The sequence below is a fragment of the Hibiscus syriacus genome, unplaced genomic scaffold, assembly GCF_006381635.1.
Source record: "Hibiscus syriacus cultivar Baekdansim isolate YM2019G1 unplaced genomic scaffold, ASM638163v2 tig00110610_pilon, whole genome shotgun sequence".
In the NCBI taxonomy this organism is placed as follows: Eukaryota; Viridiplantae; Streptophyta; class Magnoliopsida; order Malvales; family Malvaceae; genus Hibiscus; species Hibiscus syriacus.
Window position 1 is genome coordinate 6,937,992 of NW_024062800.1, and position 11,174 is coordinate 6,949,165.

The following is an 11,174-nucleotide window of genomic DNA, read 5'->3' on the forward strand; positions in this document are numbered from 1 at the left end:
TATTATTATTTTTGAAATATTACAATAATTTATTTAATAATTCATTATATATTATTAAAATAAAAGTATAATATTATATATTATAATATTATAATTATAGCAAGAAAATGATATTATATTATTAGAATTATCAATAAATATAATTTAATAATTAATAGTTTTATTAAATGATGCTAAAATAATATATTAATATTAAATATATAAAAAAATGTTTTGAGTTTTTTTTAAGTGAAAAGTTCGTAAAATGATTTACGAAAAATCATATGGTAAGTCATTTTTTAGAAAATGCAAAGTAAATTCAGTTGACTAGGAAACTAAATTACATTGATCACTGTTTTCTGTCAACTAAACACTAGAAAATAAGAAAAACATTTTCCGGAAAACTAATTACAGGAAAACAAACAAACCCTAATGATTAATTACATCATTCTTTATGTGAATTATTTGTGGGTTAATTGATTTTACTCTCTAGCTAATTCAATTTTATATTTTGTTTTTATCATTCCATTTAGTTTGAATATAAGCTTATGAGGGAATCAGGAGATTTCATGGTAGCATTTTAGGTGATATCCTAATGCTTAATTCCATACTTGTTATGCTGAATTATTTGTGGTTTAATGGATTTTGCTCTTTAATCTCAATTCGATTTTTTGTTCAAATAGTTTGAATATAAGCTTATGAGAGAATTAGGCGTTTCCCAGGATGCATTTTAGGTGACATCCTAATGCTTACTTTGGTAATTAACCTTTTTTGGTTTAATTTTTTTTTTTTATCTCAAGTAGCGTGAACGTAACATGACTAATCTAATCATGCAATTGGCATTCGGGCATGCTTTAAAGTAACAAGGTCCTCAAGTTAATCTTGTTTGGATGCACTCAAAAATGAGTAGCCATTAGGCTTTAGTTGGAAAAGTGGGTTTCTTGAAACCATTTTATCTAGGGTCTTCCTAGAAGTTGTTGGAAAAAAAAAGGTGAATTATATTGATGAATTTAATATATATATATATTAAAAGATATAGTTTAATTTGAATATCAATAGGACAATTACTCTTTTAATACGTTAATTTAAAATTATATGTGTTATCTTTTTAACTTAATTTTTTTTATTAAAAATAAAATATATGAATCATTTATATTTTATTTAATTTTTATCAGGTTGTATAGTTTAAAATATTTAATTTAAAAATTGATTTTAATCATATTAATGTTGTCACCATCTTAAGCTTATTTCTTCATGCATTGCTTTTCCTTCAACCAAATGGTGACACGTATCACAATCTGATTGGAAAAAAAATAATTAAAATGAAATAATACCTAAATTAAGAAAAAAAAACTTTCAATCATTTGGTGACACATGATTAGGGGATTAAATTTATTTAATTAAATTAAAATTAGAATTAAATTGATAAAATATATAAGTATTGAGGACCAAAAGTATAATTATACAAATTTCATTAAATGACACATCACCTCCTCAGTTAAAAATTAATGATAGTGGCTTGGATGAACCATTTAAATAGTTGAGTGATTTATTTGATCAAATTGAAACATCAGTAGTCAAAGTGATTTTTGATCATAGTTTAGTGGTCTACCATATAGTTTACTTTTAAACAAAGGGTTGCATTTTAATTAAAAATGCGTAAACCACACAACTGGTCCTTGAACATTTCAGGGTTTCAAAAATGACCAAAAGTTCTACATCTTCTACATAATGGTCATCCGAATTCTATCAAAATTCAATTTAATCCTAAACTGAATTTTAGGTTGCATACCGACGGGGAAATAGCCTGAAAAAAGACTAGTTCTAGATATGTCGACATTGGTGTCCAACCAATTGGCCCATGTTCTTCACCCTTTCTCCATAGAAACCAAACGATCCATGCGCTGGTAATATTTACCTTCATATACCACCTTCCAAGATTTACCCCCAAATCATTAAAATTAAACAAAAACAAAATCCCATTTGAGAACTTTTAACCAACACAAAAGAAAGTGTTAGCCTACCCTTAGAGAGACCCTTTATGAGTCCCACCAATGGCCACGTCGGCCATTCGCCAGCCATTTCCTTTCCAGTGTTGTGAGATAATTTAATAGAAGATATTTGTATATTTTGTTCTCATGGCACTGGCACGTACGTGGAGTCTTCAATCTTCACGGGTAAAATGTTGTTTTTTTTTTCCTTTAAAAAGTAATTACTGGGTTTTAAATTCAAATAGAATAAATTAAGTTTTAGGGATTGATTTTTTTATTTAAAATTAAAAAGGTGACCGACATTATCAAATAAGCTTTCCGTCACACACGTTAACAATTGTTAATATTGAGTGCTTAATTTGTTATAAATTGATAACGTTATTAATCAATTATTAGTTTTAAAAAGGCTTAATTCCAAAATAAGTGCCCAAACTATTTCTTTTGTGCCAAATAAGTGCCTACGGGTTTTTTTGGTCCATCCAGGTGCCTAACATTACAGACGTTACATTTTTAGGTGCTCAGGCCATCAACGCCATTAGTCTTTCCCGTTAAGTGACACTTGTTAACATTTGGTAATTTTAAAAATTTTATATATAATTTTTTAAAAATAAATTTATATATATTTTTTAAAAAGAAAAAGCAAATTTTGAAATAACTCCTTAACTTTAAAAACTTTCATTTCAACCCCTAAACCCACGACGATCGCCACCCTTTACCTTGAAGAAGCTCCACCCGCCCTTCCCTCCCCCCGACTACCGTAACCCCTATGAAATTATGACTGGTTGATAATCAATCAACCACAAATCGATGCTTTAAATCTCACAAACCCTAAGATGAAAATTTTCAACGATGAATCGATGACAACTACGACGGCATATAATTAGGATGATGTCAAGGACTACGCGATGGCGATGGTGATCGGAGAAGGCGCCGGCGACATATTAAGGTTAGGATTTAGTATTTTGGGGTTGTTTTATAATATAAAAAACTATGCGATGGCGGTGGTGATCGGAGAAGGCGCCGGCGACAGATTAAGGTTAGGATTTAGTATTTTGGGTTGTTTTATAATATAAAAAACTATGATTTTTTTATAAACTTAATAGGAAAAAACTAACGGCGTTGATAACTTGGGCACCTAAAAGAGTAACGTTAGACACCTAGATGAGTAAAAAAAATTCGTACGCACTTATTTGGCAAAAAATGCATAGTTTGGGCATTTATTTAGGTATTAAGCCTTCTAAAATAATAAAAATTTACTCAAACATAATAAAAATTTACTCAAACATTAATAATGATTTGTGTAGTTGTGTGCTTGCCATCTATTCAAGCTTGATGTTTACTTTTTATGGATATTGAGTTTGAAAAATAATAAATAATTTAATATTATAAAATTGAACCAAAATAAAATTTTCAGTTTTTATAGAAGTTAAGTTGAAAAATAATAAATAATTTAATATTATAAAATCGAACCAAAATAAAAATTTCAGTTTTTATCATTTTCAGAAAATAATATAATGTTAGTGTAATTTGATTGAATTCAGTTTTTTAAATCAAACCGAACCAAATACACCCACAATTTTAGTACAACTAGTTTTAAATTTTTTTATTCACCATTTAAGATCGAATTATAAAACCAATCTATTTCAGTTCGATCAAAGCTTTACCACCTTGACTTCAAATAGACATCAAAATGCTTTCCAAAATCAAGAAACCGTTGGTCAAGTCGAACCGGGGGGGGGATCATCACAGTTGGGGCAAGAATCTTTCATTTACAGCTTAAGAGTTCAGTTTGTAAGCAAATTAATGAGGGAAAAACATAACCTTGTAATTTATAGATATACTATGCAGGTACTACCTCAGGTTCCAAGGGTGTTGAACCATTATTATCTTGTATAGTTTTGGCATCTGTTGAGGTGTCCTTGGATGCTTTGTCTTCTTCTTGGAACCCTTGCTTAAACCTATCATAATTAGTGGGTTCAGTCGACTTAAATGGCCGTTCCCCGAGTATTCGAACCAAGTCCTCTTGGTGAAGGACCTCTTTCTCCAGAAGCAATTCTGCAATCTGTGCAACATGCTCCTTGTGCTCCTCTATCAGTTGCACCGTTCGGTCATATGCCTTACCCACCCACTCTCTAACTTCGCCGTCAATAATCGCACCGGTCTTGCTGCTATAAGGCTTGGTCATCTCAAATGCATCATCCCTTAGAGGGAAAGAAAGAAGACCAACCTTGTCACTGAAACCATATACTGCCACCTGGGCATATGTCATCTTGGTTACTTTCTCCAAGTCATTTTGAGCTCCAGTTGATATTTTCCCCAACAAAACCTATTCCCCATAAATAAAAGAAGCATGGCATGGTTAAAAATCTAACATGCAAACCAGAAAGTGCAAAAATGTTACAGCCAAACCATTATGCTTTTACTCTTTCTACCTAATGAAGAGCAGTTGTGAGGCATAAATACCATCTATGATTTCATCTCAACTTGATATACAAGACGGACGCGTGAGATATGTGATCTATTTCAGGATATCAAAACAGAACCCAAAAACGTGAGGTACATGCATGCATGAGTAGTGTTGTCAAATACACATGTTTGAAATACAAACATATCAAACCTCAGTGTGAAACCTAAATGACCCGAATCCGAAATGACCCAAAGAATTGAAATCCAATTAACCTGATAAAAAATCAACTAAACCCGCCTGATCAACATGTTTACCAATACTTAAAGCTTCTATTTCACCCTAGAAATGGAAATTGTTCATGGGACAAGCCGAGTCAAGTTCAGACAGCCCATACTATTATTTAATTTTTAAATTATGTTTTTTATTTAATATTTATTAATTATATATATTTCATTTACTACCATTATATATTTTTATTATTAAATTTCTGAACATAAACCACATATTTTTTAATATTACGTTATAATACAATATATTAATTATCATATAATTTAAATTAAATAACATGAACAAAAGAAAAGAAAAATAACATATTAGAAACTAAAAAAAGGGGGCAGCCAGTTTCAAGCTTTGAGTATTTATGTCCGAACCCAACCCATATTTTAACCAGGCCTTTTTTACCAAACCCATTTTCCAGGCCTAACATTTTATCCAAACTCTCCCAAATATCGGTTGGGCCTAGGGGTGTTCATTCGGTTAATTCGGTGGCCGAACCGACCGAACTACTATTTTCGAATTAACCGAACTTTTTTTTCTTTAACCGTTAACCGAACCGAATAAATTTCAGTTAATTCGGTTAATTTTTGAATTAACCGAAATTTTTTAGAATTTTAGAATTTAATATTTTTTAATTAAAAAAACAATTTACAATTAATTTAAATAATATCTAATTATAAATAATATCTAATTAATTTGATTCAAACATTTTGCATTTAGTTTTGATATTATTTTAATTAATTAATATTGATTTGGGTTTTAAATGGATTTTAAATGGATTGGGCCTCTTAATATAATTATATTTAAAGGTTAATTCGGTTAATTAACCGATTTCGAACCGAATTAACATTAACCGAATTCTAAAAAAATCCTTAACCGTTCTCCGACCGAATTAATTCGGTGGCCGACCGAATTAACCGAGCTAATTCGGTTCGGTCGGATAATTCGGTTAAAACCGAATTTTGAACACCCCTAGTTGGGCCTTCAGGCTTGGATGGGTAAACTTGGCCTTCAGGCATATAATGTTTTCTGAATTCAGATCTATAAGTTCTAAAGAAGTCTTTGTTTTCTAATTCAGGAAGATATTTATATATAAAAAAAGGCATGAGAAGTTGTTCTGGAATTTCACCTGCTCAGCAGCTCGACCACCTAGTGTCATGCAAGTAACATCAAACAGCTGCTCTTTGGTCATCAGAAGATTTTCATTAGGAACATACTGAGCAAATCCCAAAGCTGCAGTACCACGAGGAACAATTGTTACTTTCAGCAACGGTTCTGCATGTTCCAAGAACCAACCAGCAACAGCATGGCCTGATTCATGGTAAGCAACAGTTCGCCTTTCCAACTTGCTTATAACCTGCAAAACAGAATAAAATTGTTACATAAGATAAAGCTCCATAGAATACTAGTAGCTAGAACCAGCCAGAAATGAAAAACAGAAGGATCATAGATCTTTACTTAAACTGGAGAATGCAGACCAAACAGAGAACAAGTAATAAAAAAATTAATTTTATAACCGAAAAACCATATTTTGATATTTAGAAATTCAAATCACTCAACTTAGGCTTAATTACATCTCCAGTAGCATAATTAAACCATTATGTTGAATAGAATCCCAATAATATAATGCAGTGCGCAAGTAAAAAAAGAGGCAGATGATGAGGAAGAACATACCTTGTTCTTCTTTTCTAAACCACCTATTACTCTGTCTATAGCTGCCTCAAAATGTTCCATGGTTATCACTGCACTTTCATTCCTCGCAGCAATCAATGCCGCTTCATTGCAGACATTGGCAATGTCAGCTCCAGCAAAACCAGGGGTTAGAGCAGAAAGTCGCTGAGAGTAATACAATGGCTCATTATCAAGTTTTAGTTTCTTCAAGTATATTTGGAAGATTTGGTCACGACCCTTGATGTCAGGTTTGTCAATTGTAATTTGACGGTCGAACCGTCCAGGTCTTAATAGGGCTTTGTCTAAAATGTCAGGCCTATTTGTTCCAGCAAGCACAACAACTCCAGAAGTCGTTCCAAAGCCATCCATTTCTACAAGCAACTGATTAAGTGTACTTTCACGCTCATCATTGCCACCAGAAAAGCCTCCACGACCCCTTGCTCTACCTATTGCATCAATCTCGTCAATAAATACGATACTAGGAGCACATTGCCTTGCCTCTTGAAATAAGCTTCTCACTCTTGATGGTCCAACTCCAACAAACATTTCCATAAAATCTGATCCAGACATAGAGAGGAAAGGCACACCAGATTCACCAGCCGTTGCCTTTGCAAGAAGTGTCTTCCCTGTGCCGGGAGGACCAACAAGAAGAGCACCTTTGGGAATTTTAGCTCCTAATTCCTCATATTTCTTTGGGTTCTTTAAGAAGTGCACAAACTCCATTATTTCTTGCTTTGCCTCATCACAACCAGCAACATCTTTAAAAAAGACCTGAGATATCAAGTAAACCATTGCAGGAATTATCACAATGTTGACCGCTTAACAAACATTTTGCATATGAGTATGACAACAGCGTTATAGAGTTCCAAAGAAAACTTCTAAAGAAGGTTTACCTTGTCTTTTGCATTCTTGTCCATTTTGGTAATCTGAGCCTTGCCAATATTGAATATTCCACGACCACCTCGGCCCCCAGGACCACCAACTCCAAATCCACTTTGCATTTTTCTCCCCATAAACCATAAGGACCCTAAGATTAAGAGTGTGGGCCCAAAGCGTATTAACTCTTGGAACCAGTTCACTTCACTTACATAGGTTACAGGAACATGATTATGAGGATCTATCCCCAATGCTTCTTGGGCTTCCTCTAGCTTCTCCTCGAAAGACTCAACACTTCCTATGTTAAAGTAGTACTTATATTGACTTGTCTTTCTTCGAGCAGGGCCACCATTTGTTGGAGCTTCTACAACATCATCAGTTGTTTGATTTGCACTGCGTGGTGAGCTCCTCACATACACTTTTGCAACTGATTTGTTTGAAACAACAATTTTTTCCACCAAGCTAGGTTCCAGTAGTTTGTTTTTGAACTCTTGGAAACTAATCTGAAGAACACACCAAACAACTTATAGAAAAGAAATTTGAAAAGAGAGAAGACCAGAAATTAAAACAGTTGCCGGGGGGGACAAAACCTCTATTTTTTTCTTTTTTTATCAGGGGAGCAGAGTCAGATAGAAGCTTAAACCTAGCTTAAGGCACATATATTTTTCCACCTGATATTGGTCCAGTGTTTTGCTAGTATAGCCCATGAAACACACAAAAGTCATCAACTTCAACAGACTGTTCCTAGTTCTGGTTTCACCCTTTTGTTTAATTGAACTTAGGTTTTAAGGGTTTCATAATTACATTCTTGAACATAAGTGATATATAGATGTAAAGAGATTAAACTAAGTCCAAGAAGTTTCACAAAGACGGAAGACCAACTGCAACAAGAATCATGAAGATTAGCAGTTTCACTAGAACAAGAAAGACAAGTTCACTTCAGAGAGCCCTAAACTATATCATTCAATACACTAACTCACCTAACTTCATGTTTTGTAAGAAAGAACAATGAAAGGATATCTCAAGTTTTAGCATGCCATGAAAATGTTATCATCAAGGTGGTGCCTTGTAACAATGACGCAGGTGCATCCAAGATTATTTTATGTTTAGGATTAGTTTTTAATTATCAGTTTTATGTTAATTTTTTTAAAATTTTATCTTTTGTTTTAAATAGTTATGTGATTAGCATGGGACGGTTAGTAAAAGTTCTAATACAACTATTCTAATATTAGTGAGAGTTCTATTATAAAGACTATACTAGAAGGTTAGGGGATTATTGTTATCATTAAGAATATTTCAATAGAATTGGTTGCTGGAAATCCCATAGCCTTTTTCACCCCTAATTCAATTAAATTTATCATATTCTTTCAATTTTCTTTGTTGTTAAGACTTTCCTCTCCATCCAAAGCAATAGATTGTATAAGAACCAGTCTAACTAAATTTGAAAAAAAAGACGAAAAGCTAACCTCCTGCTGATCTCGAGGGCTTGATAATGATGAGAATGTAATCCCAACCAACAATAAAGTGGTGACAATGTTCTGCACCAATTTTTGCATGTTCGGGGAATTCCCAGGTTCACCAGAATTTGAATCCTCTGGAAAATCACATAAAAATAAGCCCCAAATATTTAAACACAGTCACCAAGAAGCCTTGAATTCGGACAAACCTATAAATAAGTCGACATCTTTCACTAGTTTCAATATTATAACTAAATCAGACAGTAACACTTTCCATACTATCAAAGTTCTAATTTACCAAGGCACTTAGTATTATCTATCCCTAATCAAAATTCAAAAGAAATGATAAAAAAACGTACCTTTGGATCCAGATTTCTGTTCATTAGCCTTAGGAATATCTTTCTTGTTCTTGGGAAAGTAATTTTCATAATCTACAACAATTCAAATAAAAAGGGTGTAAAATTTAGATAATAAGTAAAAAAAAACACACACACACAATACAATAATTAATTCACTCACTTCTTTTCTTAGGTCCTTCACTGGAGAAAAATCGCCTAATCCTAGGGTTTGAGAGAATAGAATCCAAATTCGACAATCGTGTATTGGAAATAAGCTTCTTCCCACCTCCAGCTGGTGCCAAAAAACCCCTTACAAGCCCTAACCCTTGATTAACGCTTGGAACGCTTGGACCATTCTGTTTATAAAATGAAAACGAGCATTCATATAACTAAAAAAACAATAAAAAGGATAGCATTAAAAATTAAAAATACATATAGAATGCAGGAAATAAACATTATTACTGTTTGGAAATTAGAGCGAGAGAGAGCGCGAGAAATTCTAGAGAAAAACATTGTGAAGTATCAACGATGGTTCACATGAACCGAATCAGAAAAGTTTAGTTAACTCTTAGAAGGATTTAATTTTCTTTTCTTTCTGGGTTCTGTTTGATTTATTTGATTTATGAGAAAATCTCTCTTCTTTTGATTTTTGTTTAGATTGATTAGAACAGGGGGAAACGTGGGGTTTTGTTTTAGCAGAGTTCCGGGTCATTGAACGGCCCTCTTTTATAAACGAATTTACGATTTGAGCCTTATTATTGAAGCGTTCCTGTGGTATTTTTCAAGGTTTATTTGGTCTTTGAATTTGAGTTGCATTTCAGTTTTTTTTATTTGGTGGGTTTTGTGGGCTGGCTGATCCACTAAAAATTTATGAGAAAATAATTTCAGTGACAAAAATTTTTAGATAATATACGATTTTGATTAATTTTTTTAGATTTACGAAAATGACCAACAAAATCGTAATGTGATCTCTAATTCGCATTGCGCGTTTTTCCATTTCGCGTTGCTATAGTTGAAAATAGCGTTGCGATTTTCCATTTCGTGTTGCGATAGTTGAAAATCGCGTTGCGATTTTCCATTTCGCGTTGCAATAGTCTACAGTTGTCGTTGCGATTTTCCAAATTCGTTGCGAAAATTCGTTATGATAGTTAAAAAAAAAAGATTTTGTTTCTTAAGAATTTTCTCTAAAAAGATAATATCCGCGCGGACGTGTCGAAGACACGTACGACCACGACCACGACCACGACCCGACCCGACCCGAGACGAGACGGACGGCGGCGGCGGCGCGCGAGAGTCTCCCTTGTTCTCTATCACTCAACAAGGAAGTGGGAAAGCCAAGCCTTAAATACCATTCCCAATAGTATTTCCAATACTATGTGGGATTTGAGCATTACCAACACTTATTCCCAATACTATTGATACAGTGTTGGTTAGTGGTGTTCGTCATGAAGGAAATCAAATTGTGGTTTATGGCTTGCAGGTAGGCATTTAAGCTTCTCATTTAGCTGAAATTTCTTGGGATTGCTTGATGTTAAAATCTCAACTACTTATGTCCTATTTCATCTGATAACTGCACAAATAAATCATTGGTTAATCTCCTGTTATATCATTATACAGGGCCTTGAGTTTGCGATTACTAGCACTAGCATCTAACCATGAGTAAATATTCCTGTTAGTGGTATAGGCATAAGCCCTCTGCACAATAATACACATTGAAAGGAAGGAGTGTGCTACCATTGTTAATTGTTATTAATAAAATTAACAACTTGAAAGTTAATTGCCTATAATAGAAAAATGGAGTGCTTTAACTAAAACCAAGCATGATGAATCTGACTTGCTCTACATTATAAATTGCTTGTCATTTACAAAGTGATATACCATTTTGAGAAACTGGTACTTTTTGTGAATAATGTCATCCAAATGCATCTGACGTGGTAGATTTTCTTTAGGTGGGAACAAGTGTTGGTAATGTTCAAATCCCACATAGTATTGGAAACACTATTGGGAATGGTATTTAAGGCTTGGCTTTCCCACTTCCTTGTTGAGTGATAGAGAACAAGGGGGACTCTCGCGCGCCGCCGCCGCCGTCCGTCTCGTCTCGGGTCGGGTCGTGGTCGTGGTAATGGTAATGGTAATGGTAATGGTAATGGTAATACGTGTCTTCGACACGTCCGCGCGG

General features: G+C 33.6%; 1 protein-coding gene across 1 annotated transcript; it reads right to left on the bottom strand.

The window, feature by feature from the left end:
* Positions 1–3,617: 3,617 nt before the first annotated feature.
* LOC120135668 (ATP-dependent zinc metalloprotease FTSH 8, mitochondrial-like) lies at positions 3,618–10,161 on the bottom strand. The gene is made up of 9 exons (XM_039151904.1): positions 10,147–10,161; positions 9,458–9,614; positions 9,177–9,351; positions 9,017–9,088; positions 8,667–8,794; positions 7,218–7,703; positions 6,328–7,095; positions 5,783–6,010; positions 3,618–4,296 (listed from the first exon to the last, which is right to left on the bottom strand). The coding sequence occupies exons 2-9, from the start codon at positions 9,506–9,508 to the stop codon at positions 3,811–3,813; spliced, it is 2,394 nt and encodes a 797-aa protein (XP_039007835.1). The 5' UTR covers positions 9,509–9,614; positions 10,147–10,161; the 3' UTR covers positions 3,618–3,810.
* Between the last annotated feature and the right edge of the window lie 1,013 nt (positions 10,162–11,174).